Source organism: Neoarius graeffei, chromosome 23, assembly GCF_027579695.1.
Source record: "Neoarius graeffei isolate fNeoGra1 chromosome 23, fNeoGra1.pri, whole genome shotgun sequence".
Lineage (NCBI taxonomy): Eukaryota > Metazoa > Chordata > Actinopteri > Siluriformes > Ariidae > Neoarius > Neoarius graeffei.
Window position 1 is genome coordinate 45,600,455 of NC_083591.1, and position 22,511 is coordinate 45,622,965.

At 41.1% G+C, this 22,511-nt stretch overlaps 1 protein-coding gene across 1 annotated transcript; it reads right to left on the reverse strand.

The window, feature by feature from the left end:
* Positions 1-16,767: 16,767 nt before the first annotated feature.
* LOC132871234 (leucine-rich repeat-containing protein 30) lies at positions 16,768-18,104 on the reverse strand. Its single transcript, XM_060905355.1, has 2 exons — positions 17,901-18,104; positions 16,768-17,816 (listed from the first exon to the last, which is right to left on the reverse strand). The coding sequence occupies exon 2, from the start codon at positions 17,707-17,709 to the stop codon at positions 16,768-16,770; it is 942 nt and encodes a 313-aa protein (XP_060761338.1). The 5' UTR covers positions 17,710-17,816; positions 17,901-18,104.
* Between the last annotated feature and the right edge of the window lie 4,407 nt (positions 18,105-22,511).

Sequence of the window (22,511 nt, forward strand, 5' to 3'; positions counted from 1 at the left end):
GGCATTTTACTGTTTTTGCCAGTTTAATGTGCACATTTTAACCTCATGAAATGGGTAGTAATTAGCTGAGGTATTCAGGGAAATCAGTAAATGTGCAGCGGAGAGTGACTCCAATACCACAACAAGGAAACACTGATGCACATGATGCCTGTATGAAAAAAAAAATGTATTGTCAAATGAGATAAATCAGCCACTTTTGTGTCACCTCAGGCTAAATGCGAGTGAGTGCAAACATCAGGAATCAATTTTTCCAATGGCCCATGATATGCGGTGCATTATTTGGAGCAGGATGGCTTGTACATGACATAAAGATGTCTTTTGGTTAGAGCTTCTCCATCTTGCATCCCTTCAGCCATTCACTTATTCATCCATTCTTGCAAGCATCCGTTCACGTCGCTTCAACTTCCATCCACTGAAATGCATCCGGAATCGGACGACATGGTGTTTTGGGCTTTCATGATAGTCACCATGTCAAATTAAGCAATCGTAGTGCCATATATTATTGCCACGTCTTGGTCGGGAGACTGACAGTGCTCCAAGTTTGACCCAAAACAATCATCGTTTGCGTTGTTAGGGAGGAGGGTCAAGAAATTCTCAAATCATGGCTATCAAGGAACACATTGTCAAACTAGGGGAGAAAATATGACAAATTCTGACACGCTAGATTTTTCATAGAGGGGTCATCCCAGATGCCACATCATTGTTCTTCACTTATGTCACATTACAAAGCCCGTTCGTCCTTCCTGACGTTCATATTCAGGCTCGATGCTGGAAAATTGTCAGCCACGACAAAATCAGGCTGAGTTTGTGTCATTAGTCGGAGCAAGTCGGCTTGCTATGGGAAGTCTATACGTATAAGACGTCTTTTGGTTATAGCGTCTCCGTCTTGAATTCCTTCAATCATTCGCTTAAGCATCCGATCACTTCACTTCAACTTCTATTCGCTGAAATGTAAGGATCATTTCAGACTTACTAAAAGAGAGTGTCTATTCAATTCAGTGTTTGTGAAATAATTCAAATAATATGCTTCGTAATCATAATGAGCGTGGCAGTGATGAAGTGCTAAGGTCAAGTGCCACTTGTAAATCGCTACCCTGCTGAGGGTGACACAACTGCCAGACTGTCACACAGAGCTGTGAAAAATGAAGGAAAAGAGATGTGAGGATGGAAAAGTTTGAAAGAGAAAGCTCATGAAAATGTAACACAGCGCTGCCTAAGGGCTCCTTCTGACCATTAAGTAGTCGATGCTTCGGATCGATTATTCGGTATAAACAGACAGGCAGTAATATGTTTAATGAGATAGGGAACGTCAATAAAATGACATATTCACTGCAAAATCGTGAATGGTCTTGGTATACTTGGTGTCCAACTTGTCTTAACACTCTAAGGATTCTGATGAAAGAAAAAAAGTGCACTTCTGAGGTACATTTCTGAAGTGTGTGTGTTTGTTGGACGAACAGGTGGTAGTTTAATACAGCTCGCTTCATTATCTTGATACACATATAATAAACAAAGCAAGAAGGTCCTGGGTTCGAGCCCAGTGGCCGACAGGGGCCTTTCTGTGTGGAGTTTGCATGTTCTCCGCGTGGGTTTCCTCCGCTCCGGTTTCCCCAACAGTCCAAAGACATGCAGGTTAGGCTAACTGGTGGTTCTAAATTGACCGTAGGTGAGAATGTGAGTCTGAATGGTTGCGTCAGGCCTGTGATGATCTGGCGACTTGTCCAGGGCGTACCCCGCCTCTCACTCATAGTCAGCTGGGATAGGCTCCAGCTTGCCTGCGACCCTGTAGGACAGGATAAGCGGCTAGAGATAATGGATGGATGGATGCTCAGAAGAAGCACTGTCGCCTCACAGCAAGAAGGTCCTGGGTTCGAGCCCAGGGCCTTTCTGTGTGAAGTTTGCATGTTCTCCGCATGGGTTTCCTCCGATCCGGGTGCTCCGGTTTCCCCAACAATCCAAAGACATGCAGGTTAGGCTAACTGGTGGTTCTAAATCGACCGTAGGTGCGAATGTGAGTCTGAATGGTTGCGTCAGGCCTGTGATGATCTGGTGACTTGTCCAGGGTGCCTCTCACTCATAGCCAGCTGGGATAGGATCCAGCTTGCCTGCGACCCTGTAGGACAGGATAAGCGGCTAGAGATAATGGATGGATGGATGGATGCTGAGAGGAGGATTCTCAGGAACTGTTTTGAAATAAATGTTGTTGTTGGGTTGGTTTTTTTTTCCTCATACCACAAGGTTTCTAAATCAGGTCTCAGAACTTGTAATTACTGAAGCACCACGTCTACAGCAGCTCGGTGGCGGTCTGAGAGACTGAGAGCTTCAGCATCCTTCAAACTTCATGCTTGAAATAAAAGTAACCTCCTGCTTTAAAGTGTGTGGACATGAAATGCACAGATACATTAGTGAGCTAATAAGAGAGCATTTTATTTTCTTGTATCTTTTCAGCACATCTCCCTTTAAGTTTCTGAGACATTTCTATTTCTAAGATAACGGTCTCAGGATTAAAGCGAAAGCGCACTAACGCGTTCCAAACCGGTCGGAACTAGTCTTACCTTTGTACACCTGTCCGCGAGCCGACACCAGGAGCCCGACCGCGGTGACGAGCCAAGTTAGAACTTTATCCATGTCCTCAGTTTGGGTCGAACCCCGCGGCCGTGAGGTAACAACACCAAACTGTGGACAAACGTCCGTTCCCTTCTAGAGTCGCCTTAGTCGTTGGAAGTCCTTCGTCGGACGGTTTTTCCTCCCTCTCTCTCTCCCTCTCTCTCTCTCTCTCTCTCCCCGGTAGAGGGTGATGTTGGAGCTCTGGCGCTCCGACCGTTATGAGCCGGAGTGGTGGATGAGAAGATGAGGAGCGCACGGAACGCAGAGGAGAGAGAGGTGCGCGCGTCACTGCGCGAGCGGCCGGAACGTTCCGCGGTGAAAGAGAACGCGCGCGTGGGCGCGCACGGTCTGTCTGCTGTCTGTCTCTCTGTCTGTCTGTCTCCCTGTCTGTCTCCTCCCACTGTGGAGTTGGGACCCACAGCACAGGACTCACCAGTTCACGGCGTCGTCACTTGATTAAAACACAGCAAAATCCCAGGTGTTCCATTAATGTCTACCATGGAAATTCATTCAGTCTTACCGTGCTCACAAGCAACAGTGTAATCCATCCATCCATCCATCCATCCATCCATCCATTATCTGTAGCCACTTTTCCTGTCCTACAGGGTCGGAGGCAAGCTGGAGCCTATCCGGGCGAAAGGCGGGGTACACCCTGGACAAGTCGCCAGGTCATCGCAGGGTTGACACATAGACACACAACCATTCACACTCACATTCACACCTACGGTCAATTTAGAGCCACCAGTTGACCTAACCTGCATGTCTTTGGATTGTCAAGGAAACCCACACAGACATGAGGAGAACATGCAAACTCCACACAGAAAGGTCCTCGTCAGCCGCTGGGATCAAACCCAGGACCTTCTTGCTGTGAGGCGACAGTGCTAACCACTACACGACCGTGCCACCCCTTTCACTTTAACTATCCATTCATCAATCCATCATCTGTAGCCGCTTATCCTGTACAGGGTCGCAGGCATCCCATCCTGGAGCCTATCCCAGCTGACTATGGGCGAGAAGCAGGGTACAGCCTGGACAAGCCGCCAGATCGTCGCAGGGCTGGCTGACACAGAGAGACAAACAACCATTCACACTCACACTCACATTCACACCTACGGTCAATTGAGAGCCACCAGTTAACCTAACCTGCATGTCTTTGGACTGTGGGGGAAACCGGAGCACCCGGAGGAAACCCACGCGGACACGGGGAGAACATGGAAACTCCACACAGAAAGGTCCTCGTTGGCCGCTGGGCTCGAACCAGGACCTTCTTGCTGTGAGGTGACAGTGCTAACCACTACACCATCGTGCCACCCGTCTCACTTTAACTACTTCATTCAAAAAAAAAAAAAGTCAGGGTCATGGTGGATCCAGGAACACTGGGGGGTGAGAAGGGAATACTCTCTGGGCATCATGGACACAGAGAGAGAGAGAGAGAGAGAGAGAGAGAGAGAGAGAGAGATCTAGGGGCAATTTACCAGAACCAGTCCACCTACCAGCATGTGGGAGGAAAACAGAGAACCCCAAGGAAACCAACAGGGACACAGCAAGAACATGCACAGGAATTCCACACAGACTTTAAAACTTTCGAGCTCACTTTCAAGTCAGGGACCCTAGAACTGTGAGGCAACACCTACCCGCTGCACCACCATGCCACCTCCTGGTTTATTGCATGACACACTTGCTTGGTGTACAGTACACCATGCCTATAGCTAAGGATGACCACCACTTTGTGAAGGCACATTAAAGGAATACTTTAGAAAAAAAAATTAATTCATATAATTCCCCCCTTACACTGAATGTAGTCAGCCAGCACAGACATGTCTACTGCCTGAAAAGTTTTCTTCTTTATTTTTTCACCAAAGTAAGGAACAAATAATGGAAGTATACTGTATGTCATGTAAAAAATAGCTTATTTGTTAGCTCTCTTAGCATTGTAGGTCTATTGCAATGCTAAATAAGTAAATATCAGACACCAAACTTATCTTGGCTTGACTGATCAACTGAATTCTATTTTTTTTCTATTTTTCATCAAACTATTCCTTGAAAGCAAGCCAAAGCAGATTTATTTGTTTAATAGATGGTGAAAAATACACGATCTGTCATACAAAAATGAACATTTTTTGTCACATGCTATAAACAATGAATAGTTGTGGAGAAAAGTTTGCACTTGTTACAAAGTCAGAGGAAAACACCACATTCCCAAGTCATGCAACATTTCCGTGTACTATGTACACCGCCAGAAATAGGGGTACAGTAGGAGTCCATTTCTGTCCTCCAAGGTACAATTTACATTATTGTACCCCCTAGGGCTCGTTATTGGACCTGAAAGTAACTAGGTGTACCTTCTTATGGCCAAAAAGGTACATGTTCCCAAGCAGTCTAAAAAGGGTACAAATTAAAGGGTAAATTACCTAGGGTACTTCCCTAGTGACGAGCCGTTGTAACCCTAAAGGTACTTTATTTTCTGAGAGTGTATATTATGTGTTTTATATACTAGTATACTATGTATATTGGACACTTCCTTGGAATATATTTATTGTATTTTTATTAAATGTCTTATACCCTGAAACTAACATTTTCTGCCTTTTTCAGAGTCGAGTTTCAATTTGTCCTAGAGCAGCATGCGTTTGCTTAGAATTGTTATTTGACAAATTCTGTCTGTCAATTCATGCAACAGTGTTTATCACGAAAAGAGTACTAACTGTATCTAAAAAGGTACAGTACATTTGTAGTCCTTAAGGTTTATTATATACTTTAAATAAGCTTTAGAATAGAATAGAATAGAATAGAATAGAATGCCTTTATTCTCACTATACACATGTACAATGAGATTAAAGCATCTCCAATAACAGTGCAAACAACTAAAGCTATATATTTACAGTACAGTACTTTCCCAGGCAAAATATGTATACTAAAGGTGCAAATGACCATGGCAATGACCAGCATTTGGACCATGAAGAATATGCATTAGTACCGTACTTTTAAGAGTGAACAATGACAAATAAATTTTTACAGAGTTGAATGAGCTTTCTGAAACTAAAAGTGATAACTGCACACAAATGAGTGCTATAAGTGAATTCAGAAATTTATGGGGATGTCATTGTGCAAACATTAAGAAAAGGTTTATGTCTAGAACCCTAACAACTCATCAGTTGTCCCTTTAAAAGTTCAATTTGGAAACCAAAGAACTGAGAGTTTCCCTCACAGACAGGGTTCTGATTAGGACCATTTTAAGGAAGCTAAACTAAGCCATTAACTATCTACAGAACTGTTGAAGAACCTGAAGAGTGTCTCATCTCATTATCTCTAGCCGCTTTATCCTGTCCTACAGGGTCGCAGGCAAGCTGGAGCCTATCCCAGCTGACTACGGGCGAGAGGCGGGGCACACCCTGGACAAGTCGCCAGGTCATCACAGGGCTGACACATAGACAAAGACAACCATTCACACCTACAGTCAATTTAGAGTCACCAGTTAACCTAACCTGCATGTCTTTGGACTGTGGGGGAAACCGGAGCACCCGGAGGAAACCCACGCGGACAACATGCAAACTCCACACAGAAAGGCCCTCGCCGGCCACGGGGCTCGAACCCGGACCTTCTTGCTGTGAGGCGACAGCGCTAACCACTACACCACCGTGCCGCCCTCCTGAAGAGTGTATTTAAAGTAATTTTGTTCTTTAAGGTTTGAATATTTGCCAAGTTTCTGCTTAATTTTCTAAATTTAACAGTAGTACTAAAGATTTACAATAAAGACAATTTCTACCACAGTTAGCTCCAGTCCACTGGAATGGCTGAATGGTCGAATGGTCAAATGGCATTTCCAAGAAAGCCGCACTGAGACATTTTACTATGTGTATCACTCTGCTCATCTGGATTCGTCACATAATATCCCACCTCTTCGTTCAAAACAGTTACAACAGTAGTGTTAGCTACATCATCAGTGGATATCTCATCTCATCTCGTTATCTCTAGCCGCTTTATCCTGTTCTACAGGGTCGCAGGCAAGCTGGAGCCTATCCCAGCTGACTACGGGCGAAAGGCGGGGTACACCCTGGACAAGTCGCCAGGTCATCACAGGGCTGACACATAGACACAGACAACCATTCACGCTCACATTCACACCTACGGTCAATTTAGAGTCACCAGTTAACCTAACCTGCATGTCTTTGGACTGTGGGGGAAACCGGAGCACCCGGAGGAAACCCACGCAGACATGGGGAGAACATGCAAACTCCGCACAGAAAGGCCCTCGCCGGCCACGGGGCTCGAACCCGGCCCTTCTTGCTGTGAGGCGACAGCGCTAACCACTACACCACCGTGCCGCCCATATCAGTGGATATGGAAAATGAAATTTTACAGTAATATAACTTTTGACTGAATATCTGAAAGCTTGCAAAATGAAGATGAAATGGAAGAAGGGGTGCCAATTTCATCAAAAGTACCTTTTACAGGAATTTACAAATCAATGTGAGCTAGCTAGCTATCTTGGCAACATGCTGTAATGCGAGCATGGCTTCTATTTCCATTAGTGGAGCGAAAACAAACAGAACATTCGGCCATACCATGTCTGAAATGTCACTTACTTTACATTAGAGAGCTATTGTAGAAAAGCAGTATCGTACAAGCAAGAGTACTGAATATCAGCACGGATTGGTAGACACAAGCCTGCTTAAATAACAAGTCATAAGCAGCAAGCCTGAAACTCAAATAAGCTGCACCGAGGCTTTGTCCATGCCAGATTGCTTGGGTCCGATAAGGTAAGAAAGCAGAGTCAAGATAGTTTATGAGGACTGTTGTTCCTACTGTGTATTGGGAAGAAAACTACGGTATTATTGGCTTAGCTTGCAATTACCCACCCCATATGTCACAGACATTGTTGTGTCTCCCTAAACTGTCATTTAACAGACAATGAGGCAACTTCTATTTTACAAGACAGAAAATAGGTCTACACATGAGCACTGAACTAGAACTAGTTTTCTGGCAGAAAGTTGGCTGATTAAAACCACACTCAAAACCCAGAACTCATTTGCAATCTTACAACAATGTACCATTTAAAAAATATATATCAAAAACACCCACTGACTACTCGGCAAAACAGATACGTGGGTCACTCAGGAATTAATTTATGGTTTGGATTGAAATAAATTGGTTGTTTTGTGCCTCAAAAGTCTTGGGCAATGCACTTTCTGTGTCTGTGGTTTGAAATTTTGGCATGATAACACTTGACCACTGAGAAATGACCTTGGAATGAAACATCAACATTGAGAGACTAACACACACACACACACACACACACACACATTTGCACACGCTCCTCACAAACATACACAAGAATCCAGACTCCGAGTACAAACACTATACATTAGTTTGATTGCATGCTTAAGATGTCTTCTGCTAATTAGCCTTCTCTGGGCTAACAGGCGCTCCCCCTCTCTGACCTCGCCAAAGGGTCTAAGCATCATTACTTGATTAGTTGATTGGTGACCATGTTTGATATTTGTTATCATGCAGTGCTGATTACTGCAAATAACAGGCCTGACCTTTGCAAGGATGCATCTTCGGAGTACAGCGTTAACAAACCATATGCATGCCAGACAAAGGCATATGGGAGTAAACAGACTCTCCATGACAATGTAGCCAGAGGAGTTTGACATTCTCTACAGTTTTTCTTTTCTTTTTCTTTTTTTTTTTTTTTAAATTCAGGGTTGTTTTTTTCATGGTGAAAGCAAAAAAGGTCATTTTTAAGTGTATACATATAACTAAAACATCTAAGACATCACATACATCTGGGCTTTTCATGTATAGACAAGGTGAATAATAGATTTAATGTCTGATGAATTTAAATTATTTCAATGTCAGCATATAGGGTTCATCTGAGATCATTTGTGTATATTTATTTTAGTGGTGTGTTTTCATGGTGTAGTAACAACATCCTTCCCACAGAGGGAACTATTGTGCTCTAACCACAGAAGGAGGGGAAAAATAGAAATAAAATAGAAATAGAAATAAAATTACACTTACAGCACTCTTTATGATATAACTCCAGTATACTACTATATCATGGCTGATAATTGCATTTACTGTATACTGAAAATCATAATATACTATATAATAAGCCATATGATATACAACCCCAATTCCATAAAAGTTGGAACACAGCGTAAACCGTAAATAAAAACAGAATGCAATAATTTGCAAATCACGGAAACCATATATTTCATTGAAAATAGTACAAAGACAACATATCAAATGTTGAAACTGAGAAATTTGATTGTTTTTTGAGAAATATATGCTCGTTTTGGGGCAGCATGGTGGTGTGGTTAGCACTGTCGCCTCACAGCAAGAAGGTCCTGGAGTTTGCATGCTCTCCCTGTGTCTGCGTGGGTTTCCTCCGGGTGCGCCGGTTTCCCCCACAGTCCAAAGGCATGCAGGTTAGGCTAATTGGTGGCTCTAAATTGACCGTAGGTGTGAATGTGAGTGTGAATGGTTGTGTCAGGCCTGTGATGACCTGGTGACTTGTCCAGGGTGTACCCCACCTCTCGCCCATAGTCAGCTGGGATAGGCTCCAGCTTGCCTGCGACCCTGTAGGACAGGATAAGCGGCTGCAGATAATGGATGGATGGATGCTCATTTTGAATTTGATGTCAGCAACACATTTCAAAAAAGTTGAGACAGGGGCATGTTTACCACTGTGTTGCATCACTTCTACTTTTAGCAATACTCTGTAAACATCTGGGAACTGAGGAAACTAATTGCTGTAGTTTTGAAAGAGAAATGTTGTCTCATTCTTGCCTGATATACATTTTCAGTTACTCAACAGTTCATGGTCTCCTTTTTCATATTTTGCACTTCATAATGCACCAAATGTTTTAAATGGGAGACAGGTCTGGACTGCAGGCAGGCCAGTTTAGCACCCGGACTCTTTTACTATGGAGCCATGCAGTTTTACTATGTGTAGAAAGCGGTTTGGCATTGTCTTGTTGAAAGAAGGAAGGCCTTTCCTGAAAAAGATTTTGCAATTTCTTTGGAACGTTAGTTAGGAATGTTATTCTTAAATTGTTGCACTGTTTGCCCATGCAGTCTTTCACAGAGCGGTGAACCCCTCCCCATCTTTACTTCTGAGAGACTGAGCCTCTCTGGGATGCTCTTTTTATACCCAATCATGTTACTGACTTGTTGCCAATTAACCAAATCAGTTTTAGGGTTTTTTTTAGCATTACACAAGTTTTTCAGTCTTTTGTTGCCCCTGTCCCAACTTTTATAAAATGTGCTGCTGACATCAAATTCAAAATGATCATATATTTAAAAAAAACCAATACAATTTCTCAGTTTCGATATTTGATACGTAGTCTTTGTACTATTTTCAGTGAAATATAGGGTTTCCATAATTTGCAAATCTTCACATTCTGTTTTTATTTATGTTTTTCACAGTGTCCCAACTTTTTTTTTGGAATTGGGTTGTAAAATAATATGATAATAAATCATAATATGCTCAAATGCACCAATTGTACTGTCATTAAAGCCATTAAAGAGAAATCATGCTGCACTTTTATTCCATACAGTAATATGATTAGCTGTGAACATAACAGGATATTACTGGTTAATATTATTTTCCAACCTACACACGCATGGTGACGTATTCATGCACTTTGTGGGAAGGTTATGAAGTGAAGGTTATGGGAAAAGCATTCATTTTTGTCATTGACACTGATGTATTGTGCTGAATGTAATCATGGACACAAACCAGCAAGGAAAAAAAAAAGTCAGTTCCTATTTCAAATTAAATGGTCACTCCACTCACATTGTTATTTAGTTTGTGAAACTGTAGAAATTGTCACATCCAGATACAGCAATAATTATCCTGTTAACAAAACAACATTTAGTAACGTATTCCAAAGCCGGGTGACATGGTGGTGGAGTGGGTACAACTGCTTCCTCTCAAATCCAGGTTCACTGATTTGATCCTTAGCTCAGAATACTGTCCAAGTTGATTTTTTGCATGTTCTCCAGGTTCCTCCCACCTCCCAAAAAGCAAGTGTGCGCTCGTGTGCCTTGCAATGGACGGTGTCCCATCCAGGTTGTATGCCCACCTTACTTCTAGTGTTCCCAGGATAGGCTCCAGATCCACAAGAACCCCCACAGGAAGACGAGTAAACAGACATTCTATAATTTCCATGAATTGGAATGAAGTCCATGATTTCAGTTCGATGAAGACTGTGATGTTGCAAAAAGAACATTCTGAGGGCCTTTCTGTGCTGAGTTTGCATGTTCTCCCCGTGTCCGCGTGGGTTTCCTCCGGGTGCTCCGGTTTCCCCCACAGTCCAAAGACATGCAGGTTAGGTTAACTGGTGACTCTAAATTGACCGTAGGTGTGAATGTGAGTGTGAATGGTTGTCTGTGTCTATGTATCAGCCCTGTGATGACCTGGCGACTTGTCCAGGGTGTACCCCGCCTCTCGCCCGTAGTCAGCTGGGATAGGCTCCAGCTTGCCTGCGACCCTGTAGAACAGGATAAAGTGGCTAGAGATAATGAGATGGGATGAGACATATAATATCCAACAATATATGAGTAACATGATGTTTAACCTGAAAAAGGCAGCAGTAGAGTAATGATGAACAGCCTCCTTAATCCAAAATCCCATATTGTGATCACCTCTGTGTAAAAGAATGTTTAAATTGCATGAAGAGACAGAGTAGGAAGCAAACTCCGTGAGTCCATTTTTAAAGTTCAATCATGCAAGGTCATAAAGTGACCAATAGGATAGAAGTATGCTTGTTGTCTGCCGTACATAAATAGAGATGAGTATTATCTTTTGTTCCTCTTGAAATAATTTAATTAGCCTTCGAATTCAAAGAGAAGCATGCTGGCACTGACTTGGGTGATGAAGTGGAACTTTAATCAAATTTTAATCCAACTAAAACTTCCCAACGCCCCCAGACTATCTTTCTCCCACCAGCCCCGTAGTTTCCATTTGCCTTGAACGATCACAGTGAGCCGTGTGTGTGTGTGTTGGGGGTGACCACATGACTGCTTCTGAGAGCTAAGAGTTTTCATATTTATATGTGAATATTTGCTGTAGTGGCTGAATATTTGCTGCTTCCCCAAGAACACATTTTTCATACAAGTGTAGATTCCTCTATGAAATGAAATGAAAGAGCCAAAATATTTCTCTATGGTGATGCAGATTAAAGAAATATTCAATCATCTACTGTATATACTGCATCTGTAACCATTTCCATGAACAAGATTTGAAACGTTCCTCTGTACTGAGAAAAGAACATAAAACCTTTATATGAAACTCACTTAATAATGGAGGCCTTGTTGGAGGACAGATGTTAGGGCAGGCAATAAATTTATGCAGCATATTTTTATAAGGTATTTGTAATTTATTTTAGTTTTTTTTTTTTTAATTTTTGATTTGAATCGATTTTTCAATTGTTGAAACTTACCAAATCAGAAAGCTGGGTGGGTTTTCTGTTCTTTTCTCATTAGTGGAAATGTGTTGAAATTCTTGCTACACATAAGCTGAATAAAGATTCCACTGGAAGACTGCTGAAGTATTCCTTTCAAGGATAAACGCAGAACCATGGCCTCACTTTCATTTATAAATGCCTTGAGACCTCAAGAATGACACAGGAATAGTTTTAAGCGTTAACAATAATTCTAATATAGTCATTTTTACGATTAAAGTGATTCATATAGGTAGCGGTCTGAGTGAATGACCTTGACGTCCATAACGTCACAGCAGGAAGTCTATCGGTCTCATCGCCATTTCCGCTATACTAAAACACAGAGCTGACTGCAACTCCGATCCTCCATTTTGAGCTAATTTATCGCCATGCCATGTAGATGTGTTGCTGGCGGGTGCAGTAACACGACAGAAGGTGGATTTACGTTGCATTCATGGCCCAAGAATGTTCAAACTGCAAAGACTCGTACAAAACCTCTGATCTGTTGAGGAGCGTTGGCTATAAGCCTGTATTAAAAGAGGGTGCAGTATCAACAATTAAATAAAACTACAAGAAAAGGAAAGCGTTTATTTTATTTTGTTTTTTTTTTTAAAGGAAAGTAAGTTCAGTTGCACCAGTTCTCCCGGAGTGTGAGCCAAGGGTTGTTGGTAAAACCCGGGATGGAACGGGACGTGACATATTATCGCTCAGGCAGTGACCTCCCCACGGTTGTTGCTAAAACCGGTGACGTCCCGTCCTGGGTTTTAGTAATTGCCTGAGCCGAGCAGTAATGGTGGAGTACTCAGTTTGGAGAAAATGGAGAATGAGTGGCCCAGCCGTCTGATTTCTCCGCTGGTTATGCTTGCCTCAGCAGCAATATCTCGCCTTTACGTGGAAGAAGCGAATGAACAGAGAACTGAACGAACAACTGAAAGTCAGATGGTTTCAAAACAATCGACCACAAGATCGGCCTTCAAGAAGCGAGAACACAGATGGGTAAGCTCCGATTCTCTTTTGGATAAAAAAACAACAAAAACAACACATTGTTTACCTGCGTTTAGATTAATACATGTAACTTGTATTGTGTGTTTAAGTTACCAGTATAAGATTATTTAATGTGCTTTAGAACGTGATCGTCTCAGTTCATATGATTATTTAATTAGCCTTTTACGTTTTATCAGTGAAAATGCATGCATGTACATGTAAGTTGCATAAGTTATAACACCTATCCTGTTTTAATGAGAGTCAACCCAAAATCAATTAAGTCAAATCAGTCTTAGTTGAGCAAGTCGGTAACGGTATTTCTTACTTTCACCATAAATTTTTATTTATATGACTTTTGTCTATAACCGTCAAAGGCCTTGGCCTTAAAACTGGTTACCACTGTGATGTCACGCACTCAGGGCTGGCTGGCTCAGCGGGGCAGCTCGAATGGCAACTTTGTGGTCGATTTTAACTCTCAAAAATATATATATATTTTTTATTCCCATTTATGCAGCATACAAGAGTCAAGGATGGAGATACTATCCACTCAGAAATTTATTTTAAAATAAAGGTTCTGCATATCTGCTTTAAACTTTAGTAACAGCAGTGTTAGCAGTTAATAATACCACCCATAAATAGAGTAATATGCATGTGAGTGTGTGGGGCAAGTAGGATCAAGTGATCTAGAACTGTCCTGACCTGTGATAAAAGCTGTATGGTGTTAAGACTGAGATCAATATGCTACTCTTGTGACAAAGGTTGACAACATGACAATTCACAGTATGGTTATGCAACGTTCATTGACATCTTTGAGTGATTTTGTCTCAGTCATCACAGTTTATCATAAGGCATTTATATTTGATTCATCAGAAAGACATTTTTCACCAGAAGATATAAGAAAATCCATGTAATAAATAATTTAGACATGGCACAGTGAAACACAGGTTTTGCAGACTCTTTATATGTACAACCCCGATTCCAAAAAAGTTGGGACAAAGTACAAATTGTAAATAAAAACAGAATGCAATCATGTGGAAGTTTCAAAATTCCATATTTTATTCAGAATAGAACATAGATGACATGTTAAATGTTTAAACTGAGAAAATGTATCATTTAAAGAGAAAAATTAGGTGATTTTAAATTTCATGACAACAACACATCTCAAAAAAGTTGGGACAAGGCCATGTTTACCACTGTGAGACATCCCCTTTTCTCTTTACAACAGTCTGTAAACGTCTGGGGACTGAGGAGACAAGTTGCTCAAGTTTAGGGATAGGAATGTTAACCCATTCTTGTCTAATGTAGGATTCTAGTTGCTCAACTGTCTTAGGTCTTTTTTGTCATATCTTCCGTTTTATGATGCGCCAAATGTTTTCTATGGGTGAAAGATCTGGACTGCAGGCTGGCCAGTTCAGTACCCGGACCCTTCTTCTACGCAGCCATGATGCTGTAATTGATGCAGTATGTGGTTTGGCATTGTCATGTTGGAAAATGCAAGGTCTTCCCTGAAAAAGACGTCGTCTGGACGGGAGCATATGCTGCTCTAGAACCTGGATATACCTTTCAGCATTGATGGTGTCTTTCCAGATGTGTAAGCTGCCCATGCCACACGCACTAATGCAACCCCATACCATCAGAGATGCAGGCTTCTGAACTGAGCGCTGATAACAACTTGGGTCGTCCTTCTCCTCTTTAGTCCGAATGACACGGCATCCCTGATTTCCATAAAGAACTTCAAATTTTGATTCGTCTGACCACAGAACAGTTTTCCACTTTGCCACAGTCCATTTTAAATGAGCCTTGGCCCAGAGAAGACATCTGCGCTTCTGGATCATGTTTAGATACGGCTTCTTCTTTGAACTATAGAGTTTTAGCTGGCAACGGCGGATGGCATGGTGAATTGTGTTCACAGATAATGTTCTCTGGAAATATTCCTGAGCCCATTTTGTGGTTTCCAATACAGAAGCATGCCTGTATGTGATGCAGTGCTGTCTAAGGACCCGAAGATCACGGGCACCCAGTATGGTTTTCCAGCCTTGACCCTTACGCACAGAGATTCTTCCAGATTCTCTGAATCTTTTGATGATATTATGCACTGTAGATGATGATATGTTCAAACTCTTTGCAATTTTACACTGTCGAACTCCTTTCTGATATTGCTCCACTATTTGTCGGCGCAGAATTAGGGGGATTGGTGATCCTCTTCCCATCTTTACTTCTGAGAGCCGCTGCCACTCCAAGATGCTCTTTTTATACCCAGTCATGTTAATGACCTATTGCCAATTGACCTAATGAGTTGCAATTTGGTCCTCCAGCTGTTCCTTTTTTGTACCTTTAACTTTTCCAGCCTCTTATTGCCCCTGTCCCAACTTTTTTGAGATGTGTTGCTGTCATGAAATTTCAAATGAGCCAATATTTGGCATGAAATTTCAAAAGGTCTCACTTTCGACATTTGATATGTTGTCTATGTTCTATTGTGAATACAATATCAGTTTTTGAGATTTGTAAATTATTGCATTCCGTTTTTATTTACAATTTGTACTTTGTCCCAACTTTTTTGGAATCGGGGTTGTAGATTGATTTGTATAAGTAAGATGACAAAATGACTCCTAGCTGTTTAAATCTTATTTTTATTTTCATAATTACTAGTTTATTAAAAGGTTGTCCTTGAAAAGGACACACACACAGTAAATGTGCCTAATGTTGAGCTTCTCTTGATTAAGACAGCCAGCAGTCTATATAAAGTGATTCATTAATATTTATCAGTTATCATAGAAATAATTACCGTTAGTTAGCATTGAACATATTTTGTATTTTAAATAGCAATCTCACAAATATACGACAGTATTTTGTTTGGCTTGGTGGACTTTGCGTGTTGGGCTGGGTATTCCTTTGGAATTGGGTTGGGTGCTCTTTGGACATTGGACTTGCTGGTCCTTCAGCATTGGGCTGGGTGGTCTTTGAGTTTTGGGCTGGGTGGTCCTTGAGTGTTGGGGTGGTTGGTCTTTAGATATTGGGTTGGGTGGTCTTTAAACTATGAATTTCTTTGTATTTATACTTCAGTTATTAATATACTGCAGGGTTCTTGAGCATTGGACTGGGGGAGGTCCTTGTACTTTGGACTGAGTTTGCCTTGGACATTGGGCTTGGTAGTTCTTGGACATTGGGCTGGGCTGTGCCAAGGGCTTCTGAGCTCATTGACCACTGAACCCAATGCCCAAGGGCTACCCAGCCCAAGTAGAGTGCAAGTGAAAAATGTGTTTAACACACCTCTAACACTGGTGTGGATTGAAATATTTGTTAAAATGGAAGTTTCCCATGAGCTTCAGTAAATAATTCCAAGACATGTACAGTGTGAACCTGGTTTCAAACCTTAGCTGTTTAGTGTCTTAATCAGAGCTTCAAATTTAAATAATGGTTTGTTAAAACCAGTAACAAGTACTGGAACTAGCGGAGTACTGGCACTCTTTTTTTAGTTCAAGTACTGGTTCAGCCAAATGATGTGCATCACCAGGAAGTAATACTTTATATTAGCTTTACAGAATTTCCCAGCTCCCAACACACCTGATTCAAATAGTTAATTAGGAATTCTTCCAAAATTGAAGTGAGTATTTTAGAGCAAGGAAAAAAATTTAATTTGTTAGATAAGGAATACTCCAAGACCAGGGTTGGCAATCTGTGCTTTAATGTAAAAGTTTTGGCAGTTGTCATTCTACATCACAAGTTCTCAGGCACATTTGAGGTAGCTATACAAAGCATTCAGCCCTCCCTGTAGCACTTCTTGTAGAGGTTTCATGAGTGGATTATGAACTATATGTAGCCCCTTATCAAGTGGATGACATGCCAGCCTTTTGAGGTTCTTGAGCATGTACATTTCTACTGGGATGCTCTGCAGGTAATTGAAATCCACGTTGAGGAGCTCCAGGTCAGTCAAATGGCACAGAGTCTGGGGTAGTGTGTGGATGTGGTTCCCTTCCAGTATTAGAATCTTGAGGTTGGCTAGTTCCTGGATTGCATTGGCAATGTTCTCCAAGACATTGTAGGCCATATGCAGGAACACAAGCTCCTTCATGGCATAGATGCAAGTAGGGACATGTGATATGCGGTTGTGGCTCAGGTTTAGCTTGGCCAGCTTGTGTATGGAGACCAGGCTCCCTGGGAGCCCTGTCAACTGGTTGTTGGCAAGGCTGAGAACCTCAAGGTTGGCACAGCAGCCCAGCTCCTCAGGCACCTCACTGAGGTGGTTGCAATAGGCAAACAGTACCTTTAAGTTCTGGAGGAGCCCAATCTCAGGGGGAAGTTTTTCCAACTCATTCCCCCATATGTTGAGCACCACAAGGTTCTTCAGATTTCCCAGACCAGAAGGTAGATAGTATAGATAGTTAAGGGACAAGTTGAGTTTCCCCAGCTCATGGAGCTCCCACAGGTCAGCTGGTGCCTCATCCAGGCCCTTCATGGACAGGCTGAGGGTGCTGTAGCCAAAGTGCATGGTGGCATGTTTGCGGAGACGCTCTGCAGAAGACAAGTTCTCTTTACAGCTGCCTTGGCATCTCTTCTGGTGTTTTACATCATTGGATCTGATGTTTTTAGAGGGCCATGGTTCCCGGACCCTTGGACCAACATCTTGATGGCATTGCTGCTGAGCTATCTTTTGCCTTTGAAGAAACATTGAATATAGAATTTCCCAAATGGATGGACAGATTTGTTCACAGACTTTTCAGGGCTAGGATGAAGCTTCTTCAATTTGAGACACTTTTCCAGACATACTCACTGTTGCTGTTGTGGAGAAAATTTTACCAGTAAAAAAATGTATGAATTCAGTTAAACATTACTGTTAACAGCTAAATACATGTAGCTTACCTGACAGAGTAGAGCAGTGTTCGGGTTTTTTTTTTCTTTTTTTCTCCAGCCTAAGGGCTTTTCGGGTTTCACAGAAGTTAGAGAATGTATTTAGTTTTCAATATTAACCGCTGTGAACTCAGGAAACTTTTTTTCCCCTCAGGCCAAGCAGAGCTGTGCAGATGTGTATGAGTTGGAGAACTTCGGTGTCCTGATGAAGCTTTCTTGGATCTCTGTCGAGGCAGATGAGGCAGTATAACTCTCTCGCTTGCTCTTTTTCTCTCTTGGCAGCTGTCATTGTCACTATAGCTTAGAGCTAACCAGTCCCTCAGCTAGGGTTGCTTAGCATCATAAGACATCCAGACACTAAATCACTCTCCATGCACTCCCAGCACACACATACACATTCTTATCATTCTAATTTTGTGAGTTATTTTGCAACTGATCATACCTAAAAACTACCATACCAAAATAATATTATGCCTACATCTAATCCTAAACTTATCATTGCCTATCAAAAGCAAAAGTATAGATTCTTTTAGTAATTCAAATAAAATATGGATTTTTTTTTCTTTGTTAAAAAGTACAATTTGTTATGGGAACCAACTTAGTGTCCCCACAAGGCCAAAAGAGCATGTACTCCGATTATTACGGGGACATTTGGTCCCAGCAAAGGGATAACCCCCTTCCTATACATAAGTTTACATACCGTAGTTATAAAGTGTAATGATAAAAGCCTTGTCTGCAACATATTAATTTGCTCCCGATTTTACGCTATGCTTATTTGAACTGAAATCAGGTTAAGCTTGTCTATTTGTGTGACCTGCTTATGGAAAGACACACTTCACTTTCGAAACATTTGATCACTGTCTGAAAAAAGCAACAGATCTTAGCAACATTACTCCTGCAGCTAATCTGGATAAGCTTTCTGGCAGGCAAAGAGTAAAAAAAAAAACCCAGACTGGATGGCAACAGCTACAGACACTGATGAACAGAAACACTGAAAAGTTTTGCCACAGTTAGCATCTGTTCTTGACTTTAAATAGAATAACTTTTGTCTTATTAGCGCTAGAGTATCATTACTACCGATTAGATAAATGTATACAGAATAAAACTTGATGGAGCATGCTGACAGGAAAATAATCAAACATGGAAGGCCATTACGACCATAAAATTGGTTATTTTCCAATAACACCACCTCCTGAAGTGTTCTACCACAGCAATTTGAAAACCCTAACAATTTTTCTATTTATTAAAGAATGGCATCATGTGGAATGTCTGTGACATAATTTCATTATTGTTATCATTTGTTATAGCAGCTGTACACAGTACTCTTCGCAGCCTCTCTTTGTTTCTCCCTCTTCAAGTTATGATAAAAAAATGTAGCTTGTCGTGTTACTGAGAAAACCCAAATCCCTCTGTTCTGAAAACATGATGACATTGGAGACACCTTACAAAAAAGCTAAAGAGGCATCTTATTGCAGAAAACATTGTGTATATACAGTACTGCACAAAAGTCTTAGGCATCCTATTTTTTTCATACAAACTTTGTTATGGCTTCTATATTATCGAGTCAGTACAAAAACATTCTAAAGTTGGAAAAATTTGTTTTCCAGAAGAAAATTAAATGTCACAGAAAAAAATGTTCGTACAGTATCTGAGATGAAAAAGAAAACATAATGAAGGCTACTGGGTTTTGGTGCAAAATTAACCCTTTGATGCAAAACATATGCACACCCCTTCTAATGCACAACATGGGTCAAAAATGACCCGCATTCATTTTCCAGGCTATTTCATGCTGACTGAGTTTTTCTTCGCTCTATCTTTTGAAATCAATTTATTTTATGATTGAATATTCCAAGTATTCTTTAAATATCTTGTTTTTAATTACCACAAATCATTAATTTAATTTTTTCTTTCTTACTTTATGAACAAAAATACGTTTTAAATGACTACACATGGGTCATCCAAGTGTGATTTAAAATTAAATGTCTTAATACTATAATAATAATTTGTTTCAAGTAATTACTTTAGCAGTGAATGGGGCCAGTTATTTATTTATTAACTATGTAGTTAGCTGGCGGCACGGTGGTGTAGTGGTTAGCGCTGTCGCCTCACAGCAAGAAGGTCCTGGGTTCGAGCCCTGGGGCCGGCGAGGGCCTTTCTGTGTGGAGTTTGCATGTTCTCCCCGTGTCCGCGTGGGTTTCCTCCGGGTGCTCCGGTTTCCCCCAAAGACATGCAGGTTAGGTTAACTGGCGACTCTAAATTGACCGTAGGTGTGAATGTGAGTGTGAATGGTTGTCTGTGTCTATGTGTCAGCCCTGTGATGACCTGGCGACTTGTCCAGGGTGTACCCCGCCTTTCGCCCATAGTCAGCTGGGATAGGCTCCAGCTTGCCTGTGACCCTGTAGAAGGATAAAGCGGCTAGAGATAATGAATGAATGAATGTAGTTAGCTAAGCCAACTACAATAAAATTAGCTAACTAAAGTAGAATATGTCAACAGCTCGGTAGCTAATAGTAATTACTTGTAACTTTCTGACAAGTAATCTACTCACTCTCAAGGTAACCTAAACATAATCAATTTTTTTCTAAGGTAATGTTAGAACAATTGAAAAACATTACTTGCATGTATTAGATGGGCAAAGGTCGCTGTGCTGAGCTGTGAAATGTCTGACACAAGCACAATTCACAGTTCCCACCAAACGCTGGAGTAAATGCATGCGGGTCGGTTCTGACCCATGTGTGTAAACTTGATGTAGAATTACAAAAGCTGTGCTTGTTCATAACTTAAGAAAGGAAAAATAAAAATGATGATTTGTGCTAAACAAAAACAAGACATTTACTGCATATTTGGAAAAGTAAATGACAAAATGAATATATTTCAAAAGTATATCATAGAAACACTCAGCCATACATGAAATAACCTGGAAAATGAATGCAGGTCGTTTTTGACCCATGTTGTGCATTAGAAGGGTAGTGATCCAAAAAGGGTTTTTATTCAAAAAGTAAGAAAGGAAAAAATAAAATAAGGCTGTATGATGATCAAAAACAAGTTAATTGAGGAATATCTTGAATACTGAATGATGGAATTAATTTATTGCAAAGATATAGAAGATAAAAACTCAGCCGGGTCACTTTTGACCCATGTTTTGCATCAAAGGGTTAAGAGGCAAGTGTGACAGTCAATGTGTCCAGAAGAACTGTGGCTGGTTCTGCAAGATGCCCAGTAAAACCTACAGCACATTTCCTTATAAAACTGCACTAACTGTACACGAGACTACTTTTTTTTAAGCAAAGGATCGTATCACAGCAAAGAGTGACTTTGTTTCAGTTATTATAGCTTACTGCTGTTTATAGTTTTTTTTTCAATGCTGAAACATTTCATTTCATTATTTTAAGCCATTTTTGGTCTACAGCATTTCTGTACATATGTCTAAGACTTTTGCACAGTACTATACAGTGGTATGCAAAAGTTTGGGCACCCCTGGTCAAAATTGCTGTTACTGTGAACAGTTAAGCAAGTTGAAGATGAAATGATCTCCAAAAGGCATAAAGTTAAAGATGACTCATTCCCTTTATATTTTAAGCCAAAACAATTTTTTATTTTCATCTTTTACATTTTCTAAATAACAAAAAAGGAAAAGGGCCCCAAGCAAAAGTTTGGGCACCCTGCATGGTTAGTACCTAGTAACACCCCCTTTGGCAAGTATCACAGCTTGTAAACACTTTTTGTAGCCAGCTAATAATCTTTCAGTTCTTACCTGGGGGATTTTCACACACTCATCCTTGCAAAAGGCTTCCAGTTCTACAAGTTTCTTGGGCGGTCTTGCATGCACTGCTCTTTTGAGATCTACCCACAGATTTTCAATGATGTTTAGGTCAGGGGACTGTGAGGGCCAGGGCAAAACCTTCAGCTTGGGCCTCTTGAGGTATTCCATTGTAGATTTTGAGGTGTGTTTTGGATCATTGTCTTATTGTAGGACCCGTCCTCTTTTTAACTTCAACTTTTTTACAGATGGTGTGATGTTTGCTTCCAGAATTTGCTGGTATTTATTCGAATCCATGCTTCCCTCGACCAATGAAATGTGCCCTATGCCACTGGCTGCAACACAACCCCAAAACATGATCGATCCACACCCATGCTTCAGAGTTGGAGAGGTGTTCTTTTCCTGGAATTTGGCACCCTTTTTTCTCCAAACATACCTTTGTACCTTGTGGCCAAAAAGTTCTATTTTGATTTCATCAGTCCACAGGACTTGTTTCCAGAATGCATCAGGCTTATTTAGATGTTCATTTGCAAACTTCAGACGCTGAATTTTGTGGTTAGGATGCAGGAAAGGTTTTCTTCTGATGACTCTCCCATGAAGATCATATTTATTCAGGTGTCGCTGCATAGTAGAACAGTGCACCACCACTCCAGGGTCTGCTAAATCTTTCTGAAGGTCTTTTGCAGTCAAACAGGGGTTTTTATTTGCCTTTCTAGCAATCCAACGAGCAGTTCTTTCAGAAAGTTTTCTTCATCTTCCAGACCTCACCTTGATCTCCACTGTTTCTGTTAACTGCCATTTCTTAATAACATTACAATCTGAGGAAACAGCTACCTGAAAACACTTTGCTACGTTCTTGTAGC

Coding starts and splice junctions, on each gene's coding strand:
- LOC132871234 (XM_060905355.1), bottom strand. CDS start 17,709: ATGTTTCTTCAAAGGCAAAAGATAGCTCAGCAGCAATGCCATCAAGAT.